Here is a 27,167-nt window from a genome sequence, read left to right as displayed (position 1 = left end):
AGTCTCTAAGTAAAGTCTAGAACCAACACAGTCTGCTATCTTTTTTGCTAATGTGGATGGGCAGGTTTACATACAGGGTCACCTTTTTTTCAGTGGCTAAATAACACTGGTATATGTTAGTATCATGCTGATAGAAATCAAAGGGTACTGTCATGTGAGTATCACGTGACCAACTCATTGAATGGATTAGTAGTGAATTCTTTTCTCTTTGCTTCATTTTTTAAAGTTGAAAAAGTTTGTCATTCTTATTTCTAGTGTAAATGTCTGTTAGTTGTGTGCTTTCTATGCTGATCTCAGGTCTCAAAATGGAGGTTGAGGGCTTATATTTTTTATGAGAACATTTCATAAACTCTTGTTCACATTGGATTTTGTTTCTGTTTCATTTTACATTCTTGTGGTTTCATTTGGGAATGCAGTAACATACTGTGTTGACTTCTATCATTTCTCAACATCGTGGTTGGTCCCATGTGATGAACCCTTGTGAAGCAGGGTGGTACTTCTGGTATTCAGGTCCTTTGTGGGAGAGGGGATGAAAGTATATGTCAGAAAACTGAGAAGTGGATATAGCATTAATCTTGGGCATATTGAAGAGCTGGGTTGATCATAAGGCAGTCTGTACATCTGGAAAATAAAGATTCTTTTTCAAACTACATGGTGAGTATCTACTGCTTTCAAATGTGCAGATTTTTCCTTAGGAAAGAAGAATGAAGACAGAAGAATCTGCACTTTCCCTTTTTCTCCTCCAGTGATTTAGCAGAACATTTCAATTTTCTTCAGGTAATTAAATCGGAGAGCAATGACAAGGAAACAGAAGGTGCCTATGAGTCCGATCTCCCTGAGGAGCTCTGTGGAAGCCAGCTTCCGCAACAGTCCCTGAAAGGCTATAATGACAGCCCTGATGTCATTATAGAGGCGCAGTTTGATGACAGCGACTCAGAAGATGGACATGGCAACACTCAAAATGCTCTGGTTGATGGTGTTAAGAAACTCTCAGTGTGTGTGCAGGAAAAAGGTGAGTACAGGACGGCTTTCTGACATTTTATTTGGTAGATTGTCTTAAGTATTGGAATTCTTTCTGTGCCACAGAATTCATCACACAGTACAATTGGTGTCTTTCTAGTTTTTAACCTGTGGCAGCTTTTAGGAAAGGGGGATCTTTGACAGGCTTCAGCTGCTGTTTATGAGGCAGGAACAAACTGCTGCTGGTGATTTGTGTGGTCAGTGGCTGCTGTTGTCACAACAGCTGTTGTCCTAGGGGGCTTTGCATTGTGTTGATAGCTCACCTTGATTTTCCTGTGATGAGTCCAATCCCACCCTGTGGTTGATGGGAACAGAATTAAACCATTAAATCCTTCCCCCCAAAAAGCACTTCATTTTACCCTAGAATTTGCTTTAATTTTAACTCAGAACATTTTGTCCTTAGTGGTGGGAATGAAAAATGAAAAGTGTTTGCAAGTGAAAATGTTAGTCACTCAGTTGTGTCTGACTCTTGCAACCCCAGGGACTATATAGCCCACCAGGTTCCTTTGTGCTTGGAATTCTCCAGGCAAGAATACTGGAGTGGGTAGCCATTCCGTTCTCCAGGGGATCTTCCCAACCTGGGTCTCCTGCATTGCAGGGAGATTCTTTACCATCTGAGCCACCAGGGAAGCCCAGTGGTGGGAATGGATCACTTTACATGTGATAAGTAGATGATCCTTACAGAGTTTCGATTGTAAACTTTTAGAAAAGCTAGTCTTATTTTCTCTGATCAAAATTTAAACCATGAGTCCCCTGGATGCTGAAAAAGCAATTGCAGACATTTAGGGGAGGAGCTGTGACCAAAGGCCCTACCTGAGTGCACTCTGAGAAACTTAAGGGAAAGGAGCAAAAACTGGAATATTTCAATGAATAGATTTCTAGAAGGTTTTAAGTGCAGGGAATCTGTTTTCTAGCCAGATTGAGTTTTATGTATGTCGTGAAATGGAAAAAATTGACCTGGCTAGGCCAACTAGATTATGAGGTTTTTTTAATCAGGAAGAAGTTTCTGGCACAGCCCCCATGAAAGGCTGGAAGAAATGCCAGAAGATTACTAAAGGAGGATGTTGAGCAGACACGCTGTGATAGAGACTGGTGAGCACAGTTCTCTGACTCCTGAAGAAAGTTGGAGGTGATTTCAGGAAGTGACTGCATATAAGGATCGTCCTGTGTCTCCACTGCTGATGAGGGAGTGATCTGGGGCAGCAAGCATTTTCTGAAAGCATATGTTGTGTTCTGGTGCCAAGTACTGCTCATCCAGAAGGACTTTCCAACTTTGAAATTCTGTCTGAATGAGGAGGCCACTGCTTCCTCACTGCCCTACCAGGTGTGCTGACCTGAGGACACCCAGGTTCTTTCTGTTTTTTTGTGGCCTGTTTAGAGACAACTAGTGGTTTCACTGTTCACGGCCCAGCCGATTTCATTTGGATGTTATTCCTTGAAAATTCATTCTTCTGATGTTTCTTCTTTTTTCTTTCAAAAATAGTTGGATACTGTGACCCTCTTTTGAGAGTACATGTGTATCATAATGGCATTAATACTGTGAGTCATGTCTTTGTGGGAAGACCCTAAATAGTTAAATCGTTTATCAACAAGGTCACCGAGAGAGATACTTGAAGGACAAAGCCAAGGGGGGTTAGTACTTTGGAATTGAGGGGGTAATTATCCCAAAACTACTTTGTGGAATCCTTGCTCAGGTGATTGAAGTTGGTAGACCTCAGTAGCCTCTTTTCCCCCAGGCTCCAAGTTGAAGGGTTAAGATGCCTCAGTTTCTCATTAGTGGTTGGTACCAATACAAGGACAAGGAAGTACTGATGGATGGAAGTGATGGCAGAATTGATGCCTGGGGTGGATATTAGTAATCCACTTTGCTCTTTGTTTGGGAAATTCTGATGCTGGACCTACTCTTGATTTGTCATCTGGTCCCTCCATCTCTGTTGCAAGTAAGTATCATTGAGTGTTTTGCAAGTCCACTGTAAGCAGTGTTTTCCTTACTCTTTTTATGGTCTTCCTATCCTACTGTTATTTATATTGCTTCCTTACTGGCCCTGACTGAGGGAACAGCCTTAATCCTTCCCTCAGTATCTGGTACCAATTTCTCTTTCCCGCTAGCCTCTAAATAGAGAGAGTTGGTGAAACCGCATGGCTGTTTCTCATTTCTTGCCCTCTTGATATTTAGGAAAATTGCAATTTGCTCTTTTAAATATCATGGTGTTTTTAGAATATTTCAACCAGCTTCTCTTCTCTGGATAATATAAAATCTGGTTACAGTTAGGATGTTAGTACTTTTTGCACCATTTAAGGGTTTGAAATTTGTTATTGAAACAAACCATAACCTTAAGAACATCATAAACTTTTCCTATGACTTCTAGAAAGGTTCTTTGCTTTGTCTTCTAGTTACAGATTGTGTATTATCCTAATCACACTTATGTGCAGAAGAGGGGTTTTTATTTATTTTTGTTGTAATATCTTTTTTTTAAAACCTGAAGCAAATGCTATATATTACAGTATGCATTGTATATCCCTCTTTGCCCAGGAAACATTCATATCTTTACTGTAACTACCAGTTTCTCTGGTAAGTGAGCAAGTAACCTCAGCTGTCTGCAGCAAATACTTTGCATTCAGAGAAAAGTTTCTCTGAGCATCTCAGACCTACATAGTAGTTTCTTCTAGAAAGACAGCATGGATCTGGATCAGCCTCAGCCCTTGAGAGAGAATGGGCCAAAGACCTAGGGCCCTTTTCTAGGTCGAGCCCCACAGCCTCTCAAGGCTAAGCTTTTACCACTTTCTAGGCAGTGGCATTATCAGCATAGGAAATGGCCATCTGGTCGAGACCAGGGACAACCCAAATAAATATCTTTTGGTATCAAGTATTTGAGTAACAGTCACCTGATTAGCCAACTCCTAAGGAGAAGAAAAGTCATGACTGAGTGGCGCAGTAGCTCTTTATCATACATCTTTGGGAACTTTAAGAAGAGTTTTGAATCTTAGCATTGGTGACTCAATCAGGCTGTGACATACTTTTCCTGTTCTCTACCTTAGTAGGGTCTGTCAGAGATCTTGTTCAGTTTCCTGGTCTGGAAGTAGGCTTCTGCAAGTACCCTGAAGGCTGAACATGGGTTTGAATGTAGAGTCGGTGACATTTTCAATTCTCTCTTTTTGTCTCTGGCCGCCTTTAGCTCTTTCTTGAAGGGAGAATCCACAGGGAATCCTTGTCCCTTTATGGGGTTTGACTCAATCTGTTACTCCTCCTCCTGGGGCCTGCTCAGGTCAAGCTCAGGAATCAGGAAGAGCCCTTTCTTTCACACTTAAAATTCATCTCCTTCCAATGACAGCCCTGTTCAGTGTCTAGGTTTAAGTTGCCTTTCCTTTGATAAAAAGTAACTGTATTTCCCTTTGGCTGAGAAAAGCAGGTCTGTATGATTATTCATCTGTGATACTTTGAGGTTACTGAAATCCCAAGATCCCTAGCTGTTTGGAAACCCTTCTTTCCTTCACAGAGAGGAATGGTTGGTCTAGCATAGGATTTGGGTCTTAGGTAGACATTGTAGGTCCTGACCATCTTTCTCTGCCTGAATCACACATGATACGAATGCAACACCCATTTAGTCTAAAAAGCAGGGAAGCAAAAATCCCCACTGTACCCTTCTAGCATAGGTTTGGACAAGACTTTGCTCTCTCTTTCTTTTTAATGATACTTTAAAACACTGGCAGTCTTTTGGACTCTGTGGGAGAGGGAGAGGGTGGGATGATTTGGGAGAATGGCATTGAAATACGTAAAATATCATATATGGAATGAGTCGCCAGTCCAGGTTCGATACACAATACTGGATGCTTGGGGCTGGTGCACTGGGACGACCCAGAGGGATGGTATGGGGAGGGAGGAGGGTTCAGGATGGGGAACACATGTATACTTGTGGCGGATTCATTTCGATATTTGGCAAAACCAATACAATATTGTAAAGTTTAAAAAAAAACAAAACACTGGCACAAAACATTATTCAAAAATTAAATAGATGGCAGTTGCCCATCAACCACAATTTTTGACTGAGTGGGCAACCATTCCTCCCCGTGAAGTCCTCAAAAGAAATATATGAACCAAGGATAGAGCAATGCAGAGGAGCACTTCTTTATTAACTAAGGTTTTGACCAAGGCAGAGTGATTACACCAGTCTATACTTTCACCAGCAATTCATGAGGCTTAAAAATTTTTTTTTATTTTATTGAAGTATAGTTGATTTATAGTGGTATGCTAGTTTCTGCTATACAGTGGAGTGATTCAGTTATACACACACGCATATATATGTGTGTGTCTATATATATATATTCTTTTTTCATGTTCTTTTCCATTATGGCTTATTACAGGATATTGAATATAGTTCCCTGTGCTATATCATAGGACCTTGTTGTTTATCCATTCTATAGAAAATAGTTTGCATATGCTAATCTCAAACTCCCAGTTCTTCCCTCTTCCGCCCTGCCTCCCCCTTGGCAACCACAGGTATATTCTTTGTATCTGTGAGTCTGTTTTGTGGCAGTTTATTTATGCCATATTTTAGAGTCCACATATAAGTGATGTCATATGGTATTTGTCTCTCTTTTTCTGATTTTCTTCACTAGTGTGATAATCTCTAGGTCCATTGATGTTGCTGCAAATGGCATTATTTCACTCTTTTAAAAAATATTTATTTTTTAATTGAAGGATACTTGCTTTATAGAATTTTGTTGTTTTCTGTCAAACATCAACATGGATCAGCCATAGGTATACATATGTCCCCTCCCTACCTCACTCTCTTTTTTTTATGGCTGAGTATATTCCATTGTGTGTGTGTGTACACACAATATCTTCTTTATGCATTCATCTGTTGATGGATATGTCTTCCTATGTCTTGGCTTTTGTAAATAGTGCTGCTGTGAACAATAGAGGTACATGTATCTTTTTGATGTATGGTTTTGTCTGGATATATGATCAGGAATGGGATTGCTTGATCATATGGCAACTCTGTTTTTAGTTTCTTAAGAAACCTCCATACTGTTTTCCATAGCGACTGCATTAATTTACATTCCCACCAACAGTGTAGGAGGGTTCCCTTTTCTCCACACCTATGAGGCATCTTCTGTTTTTTTGTTCCTGCCAACAGTTTTCAAGTTTTTATCCTCTAGAGATTAAGTTCTGTAAATTGCCTTTTCGTATTGTTTGCCCATTGTTCCATCAGAGTTACTGTTCTATCGTTGATTTGCAGGAATTTCTTGTCTATTCTCCATAATGATCGCTTTTCCATTTTAGGCATTGCAAACAACTTCTGTTTTTCTGTCCTTTATTCATTCATCTATTAACTTTATGGTGTTTTCATTGAACAAAATTTCTTAATTTTACTGCAGGAAAATTAATCAAATACTTTATAGTTTTTTTTAGTTTTTCCCTCTGCTGAGGTCACATATCCCACACAACCTTTATTAACTCCACAGTATTACCTTTTGCTGAACTTTATGAAGCTAATTCTTTACTGATTGAGAGTATTATTTGGTTTCTGTCCTTTAAATATATTTTTGTTATTGAACCATCCTTGAATTCCTAGGATAAATCCTACTTAATCCTGATATATTTTTATTTTTTAAATATAATACTAGATTTACTTAGGTAATATATAGTGTAGGGTTTTTAGTATTATGTTAAATGGCCCTATCATTTTCTTATCAGTATCTGATTTTTAGAATCAAGATTATGTTAACTTCATGAAGTGTCCTGATCAGTTTTTGACTGTTTACTATTTTCCCGGAACGACTTGTATAAGAGAGGAATTAAGTGTTCCTTAGAATTTGGTAGAACTCATTGTAAAATTGTCTACACCTGCTGTTTTTCAGAAGGCGAGATCTTTGCTCTTTCAGTCTTTTATACTAATTGGTCTGTTTAATCTCTCTCTCTATTTTTGGTGCCAATTCTGGCATAATTTAAGGGGAATTTATCCATTTGAATTTATGAGCACATAAATATTCTTAATACTCATTGAAAGTAAAAGTTGCTCAGTCCTGTCCTGACTCTTCATGACCCCGTGGACTATACAGCTCATGGAATTCTCCAGAGCAGAATCCTGGAGTGGGTATATGTTCCTTTCTCCAGGGGATCTTCCCAACCCAGGGATTGAACCCAGGTCTCCTGCATTGCAGGGGGTTTCTTTACCAGTTGAGCCACCAGGGAAGCCCAAGAATACTGGAATACTGGAATGTGTAAGTCTATCCCTTCTCCAGGGAATCTTCCTGACCCAGGAATCAAACCAGGGTCTCTTGCATTGCTGGTGGATTCTTTACCAGCTGAGCTACCAGGGAAGCCCATTAATATTCTTTAATTGTTAAAAAATTTCCTTGTATCTGTACTTTTGCCTCCCTTTTCATTCTGTATTTTAATTGTTTGACCCTTCTCTCTTTTTTCTTAACTCTTGCTTGCCAAAGATCCATCTTATTGTGTTGCTAATCCTTTCGTGACGCCAGTTGTCATGCTCTTCACACCATGCACACTGTTCGCTGAACCCATGGTAGGAAAGTTGCGAGCTAAGAGGCTGGAAGGAGACTCAAGGAACCGTAGGAACTGCAGACATGTTTTTTCTCTCCTGGCTGGCATGGCAGCCATAATACAGCCTCTCTGCTGGCTGATGCAGCAGCTGTAGCAGCAGCCACAACATAATTATAACATAATAATAACGAACTTTCACTTTTCACTTTCATGCATTGGAGAAGGAAATGGCAACCCACTCCAGTGTTCTTGCCTGGAGAATCCCACGGATGGGGGAGCCTGGTGGGCTGCCTTCTATGGGGTCGCACAGAGTCGGACACGACTGAAGCGACTTAGCAGCTTAGCAATAATAACAAAGCCATAACATAACCTCATATAACATAACCATGATGTTGCTCCAATGTAGCCCTGATGCAGTTCATACTGGCATCCCGCACAAAGTAGCCCATGACCAAGCGAGTGCCTTGTGATGTGCATGTACAGTGCTGTAAGCAATCTCAGCCTATACACAACTGTGCAAAGTCATTGTTTACAGAACATGGGGCCAGAGGGCATGAGAGTGTGGGGTGAGAGAGCCTGACTGACGCCATCTTGTTAATTTACCCACATTAATCTTTTCCAGGAGCATGATTTTTTGTTGTGTTATTCTTCTGTTTATTGTTGATGGGATGTTGTTCTTTGTATCATTGATATTTACCCTTATCGTAGTTACTTAATTCCTTATTTGGGAGGGTTTCCTTTTTTGCCCTTTTCCCAACTTCTTTTTTTAAAAATTCTTTTTATTTAATTAATTTATTTGGCTGTACCAGGTCTTAGTTGCAGTATGTGGGCTCTAGTTCCCTGACCAGGGATTGAACCCAGCCCTTTGCATTGGGAGCACAAAGTCTTCGCCACTGGACCACCAGGGAAGTCCCTTCCCAACTTCCTCAGTTCAGTAACTCTTTGCAACTTTTCTTGTTTCCTTTGAAATGCTTTTAAAGGTATAAATTTCCCTCTGAATACTACTTTTGCCATATCTAGGATATACCTGGATATATTTTTGTATACATACTAACCATATATGTAGTTACAAATAATAATCACTGATATTTATTGAGCATTAGCTATGTTCTAGGACCTAAGTACTTTATAATTAGTGATTATAACAGATTTCTATATATTAATATTGTATCCTGTAACATTACTGAAGTCATTAGTCACCATTGGGTGTGATGTTAGCTGAGAGTTTGTCATAAATAGCCTTTATTATATTGATATATATTCCTTCTCTACCAACTTTGATGAGAATTTTTATCATGAATGGATAATGAATTTTGTCAACTACTTTTTCTGTGTCTATTAAGATGATCATGTGATTTTTATCCTGTTTGCTAATGTATCGCATTGATTGATTTGCAGATATTGAACCATTCTTGTGTCCCTGGAATATATCCCACTTGATTACAGTGTATGATCCTTTTATATATTGTTGGATTTGGTTTGCTAATATTTTGTTGAGAATTTTTGTATCTATGTTCTTCCCAGATATTGGCTCGTAGGTTTTTTTTTGTCGTTTCTTTGGTTTTGGTATTAGGGTGATGGTGGCTTCATGGGGGTACTCTGTCCTCTTCACTTTTTTTAGACTAGTTCAGGGAGGATATTATATTACTACTTCTTTATATGTTTGGTAGAATTCCCTTGTGAAGCCATACAGTCCTGGACTTTCATTGGCGGGAATTTTTTTAAATTACAAATGCAGTTTCACTACTAGTAATCAGTGTATTCAAATTGTTTGTTTCTTCTTGATTTAGTCTTGGCAGTTTGTATGTTTCTAGAAATTTGTCCATTTCTTCTAGGTAATCTGTTAGTGTATAAGTGTTTATAGTATTTCCTTATGATTTTTTTTTTTTTTGGTATCTCTGTGGTATTGGTTGTTATTGTTCCTCTTTCATTTCTAATTTTGTTTGTTTGAGTTCTCATTTCTTCTTGGTGGGTCTGGTTAGAAGGTTATCAATTTTGTTTATTTATTCATTTAAAAAAAACAGCTCTTGGTTTCATTGATCTTTTCTGTTGTTTTTTCATCTCTATTTTATATCCTCTGTGATCTTTATTATTTCTTTACCACTGCTGACTTTGGGTTTTGTTTGTTCTTCTTTTTAGATGGTAGGTTAGATTGTTTATTTGAGATTTTCTTGTTTCTTGAGGAAGGCCTGTATTACTATAAACTTCCCTCTGAGAACTGATTTTGCTGCATCCAGTAGAGTTTGGAAGTCATTTCCATTTTCATTTGTCTTGAGGTATTTTCTGTCTTCCCTGTTGACCCATTGGTTTTTTAGTAACATGTTGTTTAATCTTTACATGTTTGTTCTTTGCCCACTTTTCTTTCTGTAATTGACTTCTAGTTTCATACTGTTGTGGTTGGAAAAAGTGCTTAATATAATTTCTATCGTCTTAAATTTGTTGAGACTTGTTTTGTGGTGTAGCATGTGATTTATCCTGGGGAGTGTTCCTTGTGTTCTTGAAAAGAATGTGTATTCTGCTGCAATTCATTCTCATTTTCTCATGTCTGTAAAGTAAGGATCAGTAAGCTTAACTGGCCCCACAGGCCAGACCCAGTCATGGCCACTCATTTACGTATTCTCTACATCCACTTTCAGGCTACAAAAAGAGTTGAGTAGTTGTGACACAGAAGTCTGTCTCTGGGTATCCCACAAAGCCAGAAATACTCACAACTTATTTAAACCTGTAATTCTCAGGTTATTTGGTCTCAAGACACTTCTATGTTCTTAAGAATTACTGAAGACTCCAAGGTGCTCTTATGTATGTAGGTTATATCTATTAATATTTCTGTATTTAAAATGAAAACTAAGAAAGCTTTAAAATATTGCAAAATTCTGCAAGTACACAAGTCTACATTTAAGAAAAACTTCAGGTTTTAAAATAGTGATTTAAAATTGGGTATTAGTGAGGTTAATGAGATTATGGTAGATAAAACAATAGTCAAAATCCAGAGGCAAAAAATGGAAGTAACATCTAAAATGTGCTTGTTTATACTTTAAATTGATTATCTTAGAAAATTCTAGAAAACACAGGATACATCAGCACACATTCCAGTAGTCATTAGAGCAGGGGGTAGCAGAGGTATTCTGTAAAGGGCCACATTGTAAATATTTCCAGCTCTGTGGGATACCCAGAGACAGACTTCTGTGTCACAACTACTTAACTCTTTTTGTAGCCTGAAAGTGGATGTAGAGAATATGTAAATGAGTGGACATGACTGGGTTTGGCCTGTGGGGCCAGTTTAGCTTGAAGTGAAGTTGCTCAGTCGTGTCTGACTCTTTGCGATCCCATAGACTGTAGCCTATCAGGCTCTTCTGTCCATGGGATTTTTCAGGCAAGAGTGCTGGAGTGGATTGCCATTTCCTTCTCCAGGGGGATCTTCCCAACCCAGGAATCGAACCCGGGTCTCCCGCATTGCAGGCAGACGCTTTACTGTCTGAGCCACCAGGGAATCCCCAGTTTAGCTTACTGATCCTTATTTTACAGACATGAGAAAATGAGAATGAAAGAGACAAATAATGTCTTAGTATTATTACGAAGAGTCCTGACCGTGTGAATCCTTTGGCAGGATCTCAGACCACACTTGAAGAACCACTGGCTTAAGCTATTGAAATTGATAGTTGATGCTGAACAAGACTTTAGTGAATGTTTTAATTATATATTGTTAGGAAATGTAGCACCGCTTCATTTCCTTAGTTTCTTGTGGTTATTGGATTGGTTTTTTGTCCATGTATTGGTACTTAAAATAATTTGGATAAAAATTTATTGCCTCAATCCTTTTGCTCAATTGTGTGGTCCTTTTTGGGGACTGTTTGTGCCCTGTTTTGACTACAGCATGATCTGTGTATGTCTTGGTTTATCAAACCTGTTCACAGTGTGAATTGCAGAATCTTTACATCCTCTTAATATGTTTAATAGTTTATAGCATTATTGTACTTTAGGAAAAACCAATGAGTATTTTGTGTTTTTTAGTATTAATTTGAAAGGAAATTTTCCAGCAATTTCCTACATATAATCATTGATACAATAAGAAAGCTATTGGTGGTGTTTTGTCTCTTTAAACTAGATACCTTAATGAATGCTCTAATATTTCCAATAATTTTCTCATTGGTGGTTTTGATTTTCTAGGTATAAAACAATTTTATCTACAAATAATTTTGTCCTTACCATTCTAATTTTGTGCTTTTCATTTATTACCTCATTGCGTTGGCCATTACTTTAAAAACTGTATTACATAATGGTGGTGGATGCCTTCTTCCGGACTTTAATAGGAATGCTTCCAGTATTAAACCCTCAAGCACGGTGCTGGTTGTTGGCTTGAGACCTAGTTAACCAAGTGTCCTCTTTCTTTTCTACTTAAAGTTTATATGGGAATGGATATTGAATTTTTATTTTAAGTGCCTGTTGAGCTTCTTTCAAGATTTCATTTTTTCCCCTTTGGCTTGTTTACTTGATAATGTATATAACATTGAATAATTCTTACATCCCTCATACAACCGTGACCCTCATTTGGTCATGGTGTATAGCATGTTTTAACATGTAACTCAATTTGGTTTGCTAATGTTTATTTTTGATTTTTGGATTTATAATACAAGATGTGAGTTTCTTCTTACTAGGCAGTCTTTGTTATGTTTTGGTGTGTGTGTATATATGCTCAGTTGCTCAGTTGTGTCTGACTGTTTGTGACCCTATAGACTGTAGCCTTCCAGGCTCCTCTGTCTGTGGGATTTCCCAGGCAAGACTACTGGAATGGGTTGCCATTTCCTCTTCCAGGGAATTTTCTCCACCCAGGGAGTGAACCTGCGTCTCCTGCATTGGCAGGCAGATTCTTTACCACTGAGCCACGTGGGAAGCCCTGTGTCTTGGTATCAGGCTTTGTTAACTTTGTGGGAAGAACTGGGAGTCTTTCTTTTTCTCGCTGCTTTGGAGCACTTAGAATAGCATTCAGGAGGATGAAGTGTTCTGGTACTTGAACCATTTAAAGCACTGATGGTTGAAACATGGGTTAAGACTTTATCTGGCAGCTTTTTCCATGTCTAATGATTGTTTGTTTCTGTAGGGTTTTCCCCTCTTCTTGTGTTAATGTTGATAATTTGTATTTTGCAAGAAAATTATACATTTTAGCACCTATTCTAATATTAATATTTTAGAATAGAGTTGTACAAAGTTTTTTTCAATTAATTTCCTCTGCATCTATAATCAAACCTTTCAGTTTGCCCCTAATTTTTTATTACACTAGGAAGTGACGTGTCTGTGTTTTAGTAGAGATTTATTTCTCTATTTTTATTTATTGTCAGTAATCTCTACTTTTATCTTTAGACATGTTAAGTCTGAGGTAGTTAGGTGTAGTTGGAAATGTAGGTTGAATTTCATGTCATAGTTTGGGTGGGAAATGTAATTTAAAGAATCATTGGCATCTAGTTAGTTCCTTGAAGAGAACCCCTCCATTCTAAGGGTTTCTTTAAGGGACTGTCAGAGTACAGGGCCTACCTGTTCTCTCCTGCCACCTGAGTTTCCTTCCTTGAAAGAAATAAATATTATCGCACTGCTCCCTGCCCTACAGACTCCATAAGAAACTCTTATAGGTTTAAAAGTCTTCCGTGTGTGTGATGAAATATATATAGCACAAAATTTGCCTTTCTAATCATTTTAAAGTTTACACTTCAGTCCTGCTAATTACATTCATGATGTTCAACAGCCATTACTACTATCTAGTACTATCCCCACACTTTTTAAATCATGTTACACAGACACTCTAACAGTTAAACAGTAACTCCCTGTTTAATCCACCCCAGCCTCTGCTAACCACTAATCTGCTGCTGCTGCTAAGTTGCTTCAGTTGTGTCCGACTCTGTGCAACCCCGTAGATGGCATACTTCTTCTCTTTAAGTGGTCTCTTCTTTTTTTTGTTTTGGTCTATTCTCGATATGTCATATGTAAATGGAGTCATACAACATTTCTCCTTTTGTGTCTGGCTTATTTCATTTAGTCTAATGTCTTCAAGATTCATCTATGTTGTCACATGTATGAGAATATCATTCCTTTTCATGACTGAGTAATATTTCATTGAATATACATTTTGTTTATCCATTCATGTTAATGGACACTGTTTTGCTTCTACCTTTTGGCTCTTCAATAGTGAATAATGCCAAAATGAGCCTTGGTGTGCAAGTATTTGAGTGAAAGTGAAAAGTGAAAGTGAAAGTCACACAGTCGTGTCCTATTGTTTACGACCCCATAGACTGTACAGTCCATGGAATTCTCCAGGCCAGAATCCTAAATGTATTGTAAAAATGAGCATTGGTGTGCAAGTATCTGAGTACCTGTTTTCAGTTCAGTTGGAATTACATTCAGGAGTAGAATTGCTGGGTCATATTCTACTACCAGCATATTCTACTACCAGCATATTCTTCTACCAGCATATACTACTACTGCATTCAATATACTACCATATACTACTACCAGCATATTCTACTACCAGCATATACTACTACTATATTCAGGAGTAGAATTGCTGGGTCATATTCTACTACTACCTACATCACACTACCTACACTACCTATATCAACTGTTTGAGAAATGTGGGTATTTTTAAAAGAATTTCCACATGTACACCCATGGTGGATTCATGTTGATGTATGGCAAAACCAATACACTATTGTAAAGTAAAAATAATAATAAAGGATAAAAAAATAAAATTTCAAAAAAAATCATTAAATACCTAGTGATTAGAAGGGTTAACAAAGATAGAAAACCATGAGGAATCTTGAAATAATAACAGTTGCATTTGTTCCTTATTGAAATATACCTGGAGCTTGTCTAGTTCTTTCTCTGGCTTGTTGTTTTCACTTTCTCCTCTTTCCATTTTTTATAGAGTCACTCCTACCTATTTTCTCTTTGATGTTTCATTGGACCTAGGAAATTGGAGCTTCAGAACATTTTTCTAACATTTTAAGTAGTTAATTTTATAGAATATACTCTGCTCCAATCCATTCCTTACAGCACCTAGGAATAGGCACACTTGTCAGCCTTTTTGCTAGCACTTAAACACTGAATTACTGGGATAGAAATTTAAATAAAAGGAAATAATCTGTATTGAGTGCAGTTCATGCTGTTACCGAGAAACAGAAGTTCCCCGGTCTCTAGCAGTCAGTCTCTATGTGTGCCTGCCCTTCTCCCAAGTAGAGGTGAATGAAGACTTGAAGGTCTCTGGAGCCACCCACTGCCCCCTGGTTCTTTTAACATCTTTTGTGGTATTACGTTCCTAATTCTCTTGTTTGACTTTTAGCTTTATACTTGCCTACCTGGATTACTTAATAATCTACTTTGGGGGAGCTTACAGATCAACATCTTTGTGTGATGGTATCATTTTCTCCCTTTTTCCAGTCATCCTTGGAATCTTTCTTCCAAGTATGTCTACTTAAACCCCTCTCTGGTACTTTTAGGTTAGGCAAGTCCATGCTAGTGACAAGAATCATATCTGTTTACAGTTACATTAGACATCATAAAATTTTGGACCTACTCGAGTCCTACAAGATCAAGTACTCTCCTTGACATGTGTTAGTCTATCCCAGGGGCTTCCCATGGAGCACTGTTTCATGACAGTAAATGAAAATAGTTCATTTACTTTAAGTAAGATGGCAAGGTCAACTTATTTTACTTTTGATACAAATGATACCAGCCTACCATGGTAATATAGACTTTTCTTGCTGATCAGAGGCTCTAATGAACAGTTGTGTGCTTTTGGTTAAGAAGTAGGATAACATTAGTTTTTGATGCATGTAAGTTACTAAAAACACTTTAAAGTGTGAGATCTGAGGCAAAAGTTAATTAAAAATGTATTGTAAAAAATTCTGCTTTGATTAAAAGGTTAGAAACAACTGATCTAGTTCACCCCTTTTGTTTTACAGACGAGGAAACTGAGACTCAGAGAAGTTACTTGGCATGTCCAGTGTCCCGCAGGAAGTTAGTGAGTTCATAAAAGAAAAACACCTTATACCTCTAATTACAACAGATAATTTCTCCAAATGGGTTGCATTTTTTGAAGAGCAAATCGTGCCAGATCAGTTTAATTTCTTTCTACAAGAATTTGTTGAGCATTGTTCATTGCCCACCTAGAGTCTATTTCCCTCTTTCCCTTTTGCCTATATACCCAGATTTTCATCTGGACATCTGCCCATTCCCCGAATTCCTTGGACTTTGAGCTAAGTTGACCCCAGCTGCTGAATTTTGGTTGCCTTATACCAATTGGTTAAGTTGCTTGGTCACCTTGTGCCGATAGGACTTTCTGTACTGTTCAGTACTGTCTCTAGCCACTTAGTCACATGTGGCTATTGAGCACTTGAGATATGTGACTGAGAAACTGAATTTTTAATTATATTACTTTTAATTTATTAATAAATAGCTGAATGTGGTTTGTGACTACTGCATTGGGCACATTGTAGTGTCCTACCATTTCCTCTTCTCGTAGGCACATGACCTAAGCTGTCTAATCAGGGTGACTCCTGTTTAGAATTCTGGGATGTAAATAGTGTCCTGGTGGATGTGAACATGAAACACATATCCCTGATTGGTACTGGAAGCTGTCGTATGACTTGCCAAGTGTCGTGGAGAGAAGAGTGAAGAAGCAGAAAAAACTCTGGGCCCCTACAACCATCACTGGGCTGAGCCTTGGATCAACTGACTTAAGGCTTGCCTTCCTTCTGAACTTCTAATTTCATTAGCCAGTGAATCACCTTTGAGACATAAGCCAGTTTATGTGGAATGTTCTGTCATCTCAACTAAGAGCATTCAGACAGATACAGAGGGAACGACCAGCCAGGCATCCTGCCACTTCCTCGGTAAAGAAAGGTGAATGAAGAGTAAAATCCAGATGCTTGTCCTTGAGGTGAAATTATTCCATGAGAGGAGATAAAGGAACAGACACGTGTTCTGGATCTTGACGGCCCTCTTCCCCTTCCATGGGAACTGCCTTTACTAAAGTGGTCAGTGTGCTCTGCCCTGTCCCCAGGACTTATTTGGATCCTGAGTGGACATGTGACTTAAGTCATATCAATATATTGGCTGCCAGGGACCCATTAGATTTTGTTCTCCACAGCTTGAGGACTCTAGGGAATAGCACAGGATGCACGGGGCGGGGGATGAGGGGCAGTCTGGAGAGGAGGCTAGAGAAACAGGCTGTGGTGAACTTCTGTCCAGTTATCTGTGTTTGCTAAGAGATCTGGGTAACGGGAAGTCACCCAGCATTGTTAAGGAAACGAGACTGATTGTTAGGAAGAGGGGAGAGATTGGGGCATGGCAATGGAACCAGTTAAGATGTTTGAAGACCTGGCTGAGAGCAAAGGCAGCTGGCATGCAGGAGAAGGGATAGGGAGGCAAGATATTTTGGAACCAGAATTGACAGAGTTCGATAGTAGATCTGATATGGGACATAAGGCAGAGGAACACTCAAGAATTCAACTAACTTGATATCTAATTAGGCAACTGCACAGGTGTTGACATCTTACATGAGAAAAATAAGACCAGGTTTGAGAAGGACGATGAATCTAGATTCTGATTATGTGTTGAATTTGAGTTGTATGGGGGACATTCAGGTTGTGACATTCAGTGAGTGATTGAAAATAGAAATATAGACCCAGAGGAGGACTGATGCAAGTTCTAGATCTGAATATTGTTAGTTAAAGCTGTGGGAAATAGGAGAGATTATCGGGTAGATGGTCCACAGTTGGAATTACCTGAAGTAGTCAATGGCACCCCACTCCAGTACTCTCGCCTGAAGAATCCCATGGACGGAGGAGCCTGGTAGGCCGCAGTCCATGGGGTTGCACAGAGTCAGACACGACTGAAGCGACTTAGCAGCAGCAGCAGCAGCAGTCATTATCCTATAAACCAAGGCCTGAGCTGGTACATATGGAAAACTCAGGGTCAAGGGTGATGTTTGGTACTTAACTCTCATAAAGATTTTGAAAGCCTTGCACGGGGCCTAACAGAAAAGTGTATAGAAATAAGTGATGACTGTTTTCTAGAAATGAAGGAATGTCTTTCTTACCTTAATGAATATCAAATGATTAAAGATTATTTTTTAAAAAAAGGCTGATTCTCACAATTATTTAAAGTAACTTTTATTCCTATCCACTCCAGTATTCTTGGGCTTCGCTTGTAGCTTAGCTGGCAAAGAGTCTGCCTGCAATGCGGGAGACCTGAATTCGATCCCTGGGTTGGGAAGATCCCCTGGAGAAGGGAAAGGCTACTCACTCCAGTATTCTGGCCTGGAGAATTCCAGGGACTGTATAGTCCCTGGGGTCACAGAGTCAAACACGACTGAGTGACTTTCAAATTATTCAGGAAGGGCCTCTTTTTTTTTTTTTTTTGCATTTAACCATTATTTTGAAAGAATGGCTTGAAAGAGAAAAGTTTAGTTTTGTACTTATTGAACTGGAAAGTGAGAATCATTACAGGTGGGGATGGTTAATGTCTTCATCCCCACTTAGCTCGACCTGGGGTTCTGAACAGTTTTGTCTGTGAAGTTAGTTTTCAGGTCCTCAGACTCCAAGAAGGGAAGGCCCTGTCAAGACACCCTTCCTTGTCCACCCCTCCCGTCAGCGTATGCCAACTTTATTCAGTCGAGTAGTGAAGCCTTTTTTGTAGCTTAGTGTTTAACCTGCTTTCATAAGGTTTCATTTGGCTTTTTGCTTTGATGGAGACTCTTTCATTGCCACTCTGCAGATTTATGACTCATCTCTCTGGCATTGGTTTCCCCTTTTAGTTTGGTTCAGTTGCCCAGTCGTGTCTGACTCTTTGTGACCCCATGGACTGCAGCACGCCAGGCTTCCCTGTCCATCACCAGCTCCTGGAGTTTACTCAAACTCATGTCCATCGTGTCGGTGATGCCATCCAACCATCTCATCCTCCATTGTCCCCTTCTCCTCCTACCTTCAGTCTTTCCCAGCATCAGGGTCTTTTCCAAGGAGTCAGTTCTTTGCATCAGGTGGCCAAAGTATTGGAGTTTCAGCTTCAGCATCAGTCCTTCCAGTGAATATTTAGGACTGATTTCCTTTAGGTTTGACTAGTTTGATCTCCTTGCAGTCCAGGAGACTCTCAAGAGTCTTCTCCAACACCACAGTTCAAAAGCATCAATTCTTTGGCTCTCAGCCTTCTTTATAGTCCAGCTCTCACATCCATACATGACTACTGGAAAAACCATAGCTTTGACTGGACAGACCTTTGTTGACAAAGTAATGTCTCTGCTATTTAATATGCTGTCTAGGTTGGTTTTCAGATACTGCTTTAAAAAAGAAACCTAAAAAATGAATGAGTCACCTCTATCAGTTTAAGTGGAACCATCCTCCCACCCCTGCACACCTTTCACTAGGCCCCTGAGTCAAGCTCAGCTGCCTTAGTGAAGTCTCTCAGCTCTGCCTGCAGTTAGTTGACCCCTGTCTGGCCAGTCCCCTCCACTCTGACTCATTTGCTTGAGCCAGAGGCAGCAGTCGAGTATGAACTTGATAGGCTCGACTTGGGAGCTGATGTTCATTTCTACCCTCCTCATTTCAAGGCTGTCTTAATATCCGCTTCTGCAGACTCAACTACTATATTCTCAATTCTGCAGTTCTCCTAGGTCTCCCTGTACCTACTATTACAGGTATAAATGCTCCTTGAGCCCACCCTGGAGCACTGAGGCCAGGATCCAAACCTGTCTGGCCAGTCCTGTTTGCATCTCCACCAGGGAAGGAAGAGCCAACAAAATGTGGCAACACTCCTAGTAGGAAACAAAAAAGTACTGAACAAAAGCTTTTGCCAGTCATTCTTGCCTCTTAGTGCTTCATTTTCCTTATTTGTTAAAAAAAAAAAAAAACACTTGAGAATAAATACCTGCCTTGAGTTCTTCACAGGTTCTTACATAAATCAAATGAGGTAATGGAAGGGAAAATACCTTGAAAGGGATAAATCGTAACATTGAGTTACGGGCCTTTTCCAAATCTTTTTTTTTTTTTGAAGCCTGTTGCCTCTTAAAGCAACAAGTGTCAAATGAGTTTTCCTGTAGAAAACTGATACCACATGATGTCAGTGATGAGCTCTAACGGCCCTTTACAGCTGTCCTTGTCCACCAGGGGCCTCCTGCTTGTCTCTCCAGCTTATGTTCTTGGTCCTGCCCACTCAGACCTCACCTCCAACCAAAGTGGACCTTGTATTGTCCCTGAGCACCCACTTCCCTCTTCCATCTTGGTGTCTGCATGCCTCTTTTCTGCCGAGAATGCTGCCTAATTCCCCAACTCTTCCTCTGAAAATTCCTCTAACCTTGACATTCCTCTAATGTCAACTGTCATTTGAAGTATATATTAATTATCACTGTGTAACAAATTTGCCACAAGCTTAGTGGCTTAATAGAACATGTTTACTATCTCACATCTTCCTGTCCCACTGACTTATCCCACTGTAGGTCAGTAGAACATAGTAAGAAATATGTACTTGGCTTCTGCCTCTGGCTCCTGATGGGCTTCCCTGGTGGCTCAGCTGGTAAACAATCCACCTGCAATGAGGGAGACTGGGTTCAATCCCTGGGGTTGGGAAGATCCCCTGGAGAAGGGAACAGCTACCCACTCCATTATTCTGGCCTGGAGAATTCCATGGATTTGTACGGTCCATGGGGTTGCAAAGAGTCGGACATGACTGAGCGACTTTCACTTCTGGTTCCTGACACAGAGCTCCTAAAGACCTTGGAATTTCCTGAGTGATAGGGGTGCTTGCCCTCATATTTGGCCTTTGACCCTAGTTCCTTGACACAGAGTTCCTAAAACCCTTGTAATTTCCCAAGTAATGGTGGTAATAGCATCTTAACAGAGCTCCTACATCTCTTGGAATTTCCCAAGTGGTAGGAGCACTTACTGTTCTATGCGGCAAGTCTTGGTGGACTCCTGGATAGCTTCAGGATGGAGCTGTTCATGAAATGATTCTAACCATTTCACACAATGGTTAGAAGCTTGACATTTTCAGCCCTACTGCCATCCTTCAGGAGCAGAGAGCAACTGAAGGTTGAGTTAATAATTGCTGATGCCTACGTGGTGAAGCCTTCATAAAAAGTCCTGAACTGTGGGGTTTGGAGAGCTTATGGCTTGGTGAATACATCCACGTCCTGGAAGGGTGGTGCACCACTCTACTCCATGGGGACAGAAGCTCCTGTGCTTGGGGTCCTTCTGGGCCTCCGGTGTCCCTCTCTGGCTGTATCCTTTATACTAAGCAAGTCAGTATAAGTTAAGTGCTGCCCTGGTTGCTGTGATGACTCATCAGTCATAATGATGACAGATTATCAGACCTAAGGGTGGGCCATGGGAACCCCTCCATTTGTGGCCAACTCAGAGTGTAGGGTATCTGGAGACCCACAGCTTGTGTTTGGTGTCTGAAGTGGGCAGGAGCAGTTTTGTGGGACTGAGCCCTTCACTTGTGAAGCCTGTGCTAATCCCAGATAGTTAGTGTCAGGACTGAATTAAAATGTAGGACGAGCAGGCAGTGTCCACAGAGAACTGGAGACGTGCTTGGTGTGGAAACCCATACAATTGGTATCCTAAGTGTCGTGAGTAGAGGAAACGAGGTTCCCCTTTGGTCAGGAATCCGGGCATGGCCCAGCGCAGTCCTCTGCTTCAGGGTTTCTCACAAGGTTGCAGTCAAGGTGCTGGTCATCGGAAGGCTCTACTGGGGAAGGGTCTTCTTCCAAGTTTATGTGGTTGTTGGCTGACCTCAGTTCCTGGTGGGCTTTTGGACTGAGCACCAGTTTCCTTGCCAGCTGCTGCCATGGGTCTCTCTGAATGGCAGCGGGCTTCATCAGATCCAGCAAGGGACAGAGTCTGTTATTAAGTGGACATTACAGCCTCTTGGAACCTAATCATGGACGTGACACCGTGTTGTCTTGGCCATGTTCTGTTGGTTAGAAGCAAGTCATCGTCCTGCCTACTCTCAGAGGGAGGAGGGAGTTATGTCATAGTGTGACGAGCAAGAGGTGTGAGGGTCCTTGGGGGCCCTCTTTAGAGTCCACTCACCATAAGAGGTTTTCCCTATGAGCCTCTACTTACTTCTTTCAACTAAATGTGTGATCTTTCCTTTCTGTGACTTCTTTTTTTCTGTGTGTGAGTCTTCTTTACAGCTACTTTTTTGTTTTTCTTCACTTTCCATGACTGATATTATTGGGGTTGAATATTTCCTTTGTTTCCCTCATATAACTATTTTTGCTCACCTTTCATCTACTTCTAACCTCCAGAACAAAGTCTTGTACTCAGGAAATGTTCTGCAAAAGATTATTCTTTCCTCCTTTGAAACTGAAGAAGGACCAAACTAGTTGCTCTCCTGTCTAACACCTGAGTCCTTTTTCTCCGTAGCAGCCACACAGGATCCATTATCAAACCTTCAGATTTGCCAGTTAGGCATCAGAAGCAGTGACTCATCCATGTCTATATAACCTGGCAGCAGTGATCTGCCTGATTTGCATTTAGAACTATTCTTGTTACCTTATTAAGGAGAAGAAATTTTCCATTAAAGAAGCTTCAAACATTAGCTACTTTTGAGTGGTGCATTGTTTCATTTGCTGGGGGCTTGATGGTTCTCAGGAATGACGTAACCTCTATGAATTTTTTTCTTCTTTAAACTGTTTTCTTTTGCCTGGTAATGATTATTTTGGAGCCCTGCCATTTTTAGGTATTTAATAATAACAACTGAATTGATAAAGGGGCTGGTTCTTTAGAAGCAGCATTTTAATTCTTCCCTTTTGCCCAAGCAGTGAGCTGCATCTTATTATCCCTGTTGGAAATGTTCAAGAGGATGAAATGTCATATGTGCTTTAAGTGACTTAGAACATGAGATATATATGTATATATATATGTTTGCTGTATGTGGGGTCCGGGTTCAAAACACAGGGAAACTCATTTTCTTTAGCTGCCTATGCTTTGAGGCCAGTCTCTACCCTCTACAATAGCACAGCACCTTGTTCAGTTTTTGAAGTTTTGATGGATAGCTAATCTTTAGAAGGCAGGTAAAGAAACATTAGTCAGACACTGTTATTTCAGGTACTGAAAAGTAGCAGGTCAAGCTTGGTGCCTTTAAGAAAAACTCAGATGGAAGTCAGCTTAAACTTGGAGGAGTCATTCATCTGTGGGGAAAAATGCAGAATTAGATGGGAGCACATAAGTATGTGTGCCTACATTTTGGGTCTTTGGGGAGCCATGAAGCTCAAAACCAATTAAAGCTTTAGTAGAGAGAAATTTAAAAGTGGTTTCTCCTAAGGCAAGGGAAAGATTTGGAGCAGAGCGTATTCAAAGAAAAGCAATGTTGATGATGTAATTAATACAGTTAACAGCTGGAAATGGGAATTGGTGCAAAGCCCCATTTGAGAAGACCCTGTGAAGGATTCAAGTTTGGGCCCCCAAAGTCACTGTATCCAGGGCACAGCTTCAACTCAGGAACCTGAGCGTATCTTCATGGTCAGCCTGGTGAGAAGGGTGACCAAGTCCTGCCACAGTGAGTCCCCCCGTTCTTCATCTCTCATCAGTCTATGAATTAGAACAAGGAAGGGAACTGGTTGGTGAAGGAATTTTGTTTTTTTCCTTTTAATGCTGGAGTATTAGCATTCTTTTCATTCATTTATTCATCTTGTTACTCTTGTGTGAAATCCTTCTTTTCCAGTCTATACACATCTGTCTACTTTCAGACAGTGTTATCATCTGATTGATAATCCCAACCTCTGCCCCAAGATGTAGAACTGGATCTCCAGCTTGAGTGGAGGAGGTAGTCACACTTATATCCCATAGTCACCCAAACTCAGGATGGGCCCAGGAGTTGATCAACTTCTCCTAGTATCTTATAAAGGCACATCTCTCTAAAATCATGTTTTCTTTTTCATTCTCCCTCCCACTGTTGTTCAGTCACCCAATCGTGTTTGACTCTTTGCGACCCCATGGACTGCAGCAACTAATCACTTCCATTAATGCTGTTCAAATCTTGAAAGTTCTGAGGCATCATGGGAAGAGGGTGAGATTTAGGATTGAATCCTGCCCTTGTCATTTCCTAGCTGGTATCCACAAGCAAGTGTGTTATTTAATTTTCGTGATCCTCAGTTCCTAAACGATCTTTTAGAGCTTCATCTCTAAAATTGGCATGATAATCGTACCTACCTCATTGGAATATTGGAGAATATTACATGGGAGGGCATATAAGCCCCCTAACCCAGTGCCAGATGTGTGCCACAGGTGCTCAGTAACTAGTTACCATCACTGTTTTGAATTCATGGAGCACAGTGCCCGGCATGTTCAGGGCTGCTGTCTGAGGATGCCGTTTGTTTGTAATCCCCCCCTGGGGTTGTGAAGCCTAGCTCTGAACGTATTAGGTATCCTCTGCCTCCCCTAGCACTTTTCAGCAGATGAATTGGCTTCTGTGTTTCAAAAAGCAAGAGCTGTCACCCACCGACTTCCCCTGTGGAACCCCCTCAACTTTCCAGCGCCAGACAGAGCAACTGGCTTGTGTCCAGGCTCATCCCCAACCTGATTTATTTTGATGCAGGGAAGGTGGACTCTCTCTGTCCTGCTGCCTGAGGTTAGTCCTTCCCTCTGGTTCTGGATCCTATCCCTTCCTGCCCAGGGTCCCCTCCCTTTCTTCATGGTGCCCTCTTCAACCACACCTTCCTTACTGATTCTTTCCTATCAGCAATTAACTGTGTTCAGGCTTCTCTTATCTTAAAAGCATAAAAGGAACCGTGTTGTGATTTCCTTCTCCCTCACAGCTTCCACCCTGTGCCGCGCCCACCTTCACAGCCAGCCTTCCGGAGCCTGGTGCATGCACACCCTCGACCCCCCAGTTCCCACGCCCCGTGTTCTGCTTCACTCCATTTCCTCCTGTGACCTTGTCACCACGTACACCCTACCGACCATACTTTCCTTATTGAGAGGCTTGCTTTCTTTGGCTCCTCTGACTTCACATTTGCCTGATCGTTCTCCTACCTTTTCTGATCATGCCTTACTTTCCCTTGCAGACTCTTCTACTTGTGCTTTCTTAATGCTGTTCCTGCTGTTGTTCCTAGGACTGCTCTGCTCTGGACTCTCTTCCCTTCTGATTCTGAACCATTTCCAAGGGAACTGGTCTATTCATCAGTCCTATGTACACGTGTTCAGTTCAGTTCAGTTCAGTTGCTCAGTCGTGTCTGACTCTTTGCAACCCCATGAATCGCAGCACGCCAGGCCTCCCTGTCCATCACCAACTCCCGGAGTTCACTCAGACTCACGTCCATCAAGTCAGTGATGCCATCCAGCCGTCTCATCTTCTGTGGTCCCCTTCTCCTCCTGCCCCCAATCCCTCCCAGCATCAGAGTCTTTTCCAATGAGTCAACTCTTTGTGTGAGGTGGCCAAAGTACTGGAGTTTCAGCTTTAGCATCATTCCTTCCAAAGAAATCCCAGGGCTGATCTCCTTCAGAATGAACTGGTTGGATCTCCTTGCAGTCCAAGGGACTGTAAAGAGTCTTCACCAACACCACAGTTCAAAAGCATCAATTCTTTGGCACTCAGCCTTCTTCACACATGTAATATGCTCTTTTCTCTCTCCCGCCCAGACCTCTCTCTCTTAAGCATCAGATCTCATAGCCATCGCCTCAGACTCACCAAGTCCGACTGCACTTAGGTCCCTGCCTGGTTGCCTGAAGACTCTTCCTCTAGCTGGTCAGCGCACAATCGTTTAGAGCAGTGGTTCCTCACTTTAGGGGCCATCAGAGTCCCCTGGGAGGTGTGTTCAGTGGCTCGGCCCCATCCCTGGAGGGTCTGAGTCAGTAGGTCTGGGGTGGGGGTCTGAGAATATGTCTTTCTAAGAGTTCTCAGTTGATGCTGATGTTCCTGGTCGGGGAACTATACTTTGAGAATGTCTATTCCAAGGAAATGAGGCAGTCTTTTCCCATTCTTTATTGTTGTTGTTTAATCGCTGAGGCATATCCAACTCCTTTGCGACCCCATTGACTATATAGCCCACCAGGCTTCTCTGTCCATGGGATTTCCCAGGCAAGAATACTGGAGTGGGTTGCCATTTTCTCCTCTAGGGGATCTTCCCGACCCAGGGATCAAACCCACGTCTCTTGAATCTCTTGCATTGGCAGGTGGATTCTTTACTACTGAGCCATAAGGAAGCCCATTCCCATTCCTTACTCTACCCCATGTAATCTCCCCAGCCTCCAGTTTCCCACTAGCATCTGAATAATCTGGTAAGTTTTGCCTTTTAAATACCTCTCTATTCGGAATCCTCCATTCCCTTTGCCACTAGTCCAATTTATTGAAGTCACCTGCTACCTGGCCTTTCTGCCTCCAGTTTCACTTCTAAATCTGTTCCCCATTCAGCCACCGGTTAAACCATGAGCTGATTAAACCGTGTCATGTTAGTCCTCTGTATGCTTCCTTCCCTAGCTCTCCATTGCCTTTGGGATAAATCCAAACTTCATGACGTTGACCTCGTCTCTGCCTACTGATGTAGCACCATTTCTTCTCCTTCCTTCCTTTGCACAGAATGCACCCAGCATACAGAAAAGTGCAGGCAATTTAAATACATATTATATAGCAGTTACTAAGTGCTTGCTGTGCTCTAGCCACTGTATATACGTTAATTTCATTTACCATTCCCACTAACTCTGTAAGATGGGTTACATTTTACAGATGAGGAAATGTGACCCATTTTGTAATGTTGCCATTGTCCTGCATACCAGTCCCTGTCCAGTCAGTTGTGTTCAGGGTAACAGGGTTGGATTTACTCAGAACTGACTACCAAGAGCTAATGATAATGACTGTGACAACAGTAACATTAATAGTAATATCTAACAATTTTTGTTAATGTACTTTCCGCCAGGACACTACATGTAAACATAACTTACGTGTACTGTTCTTGATTTCCAAAGGAGGAAGTTGAGAGAGGGAGTAACTTGTTCAAAGTTACAAATTCAAGATCACAGGACCTAGATTTGATTTTAGGTCTTGGGACTCCAAAGCTCATGCTTTTAACCACTCTTGTCATTTCTGTGAGTGGAAGCAATGAAGTTATTTAGAGAGCTGTTTATCACTTGGCACCTTCTAAAATTTAAAATCCAGAGGTATCTTTCAGTGAATTATACAACTTTTGGCAACCTTCCTATCTCCTCATTGGAACCCACCCACATTCACCTGTCTTGCTTCTAGATCTTGTCATACTGTGGTGAGAAGACTTTAGACTTGGAGTCTTACTGGGTTCTGATGCCACCTCTACTAACCATCTCCTTGGATGAACCCTGGGATAAGTTATTTTACCTCTGTGAACTGCTGATTGCTCTAAAAACCAGAATAGTAATGCTTCCCTCATGGGGTTGCTGAGAATCAGTGTGAGAATACCTGGCTCTTCTCTCCATCCCTTGTGATTCTGCTTAATGTAGCACTGGGCCCTGTCACAGTACACTCCTTGCTGCGTTTCCTGCTCAGGTTACATTGTCGCTCTCCTGTTCTCACTCCTGTCACTGCTCACTAGGCTCTACGCTGTTACCTGAAAAATATTTCTAAGATACAAACCTTAGTGACTTTCTGTTGATAGTAATGGTTGATGGTTACTCAGTCATGTACG

General features: G+C 40.9%; 1 protein-coding gene across 5 annotated transcripts in view; it reads left to right on the top strand.

Annotated features, from left to right (window-relative positions):
* DIS3L2 (DIS3 like 3'-5' exoribonuclease 2) overlaps positions 1 to 27,167 on the top strand; it is a 356,855-nt gene that overhangs the window by 102,877 nt on the left and 226,811 nt on the right. For all 5 annotated transcript variants that reach the window (XR_011467266.1, XR_011467267.1, XM_005906404.2 and 2 more), the window contains one exon: positions 778 to 1,012. Coding sequence is in view for 3 of the 5 variants with exons in the window: in XM_005906404.2 (XP_005906466.2) it covers positions 778 to 1,012 (235 nt within the window). In the remaining 2 variants the exon portion in view is untranslated. The remainder of the gene's footprint in view (positions 1 to 777; positions 1,013 to 27,167) is intronic.

This window comes from Bos mutus, chromosome 2, assembly GCF_027580195.1.
Source record: "Bos mutus isolate GX-2022 chromosome 2, NWIPB_WYAK_1.1, whole genome shotgun sequence".
Taxonomy (NCBI): Eukaryota; Metazoa; Chordata; class Mammalia; order Artiodactyla; family Bovidae; genus Bos; species Bos mutus.
Note: the sequence above shows the minus strand (reverse complement) of the source record. Positions and strands in the feature narration are given on the sequence as shown.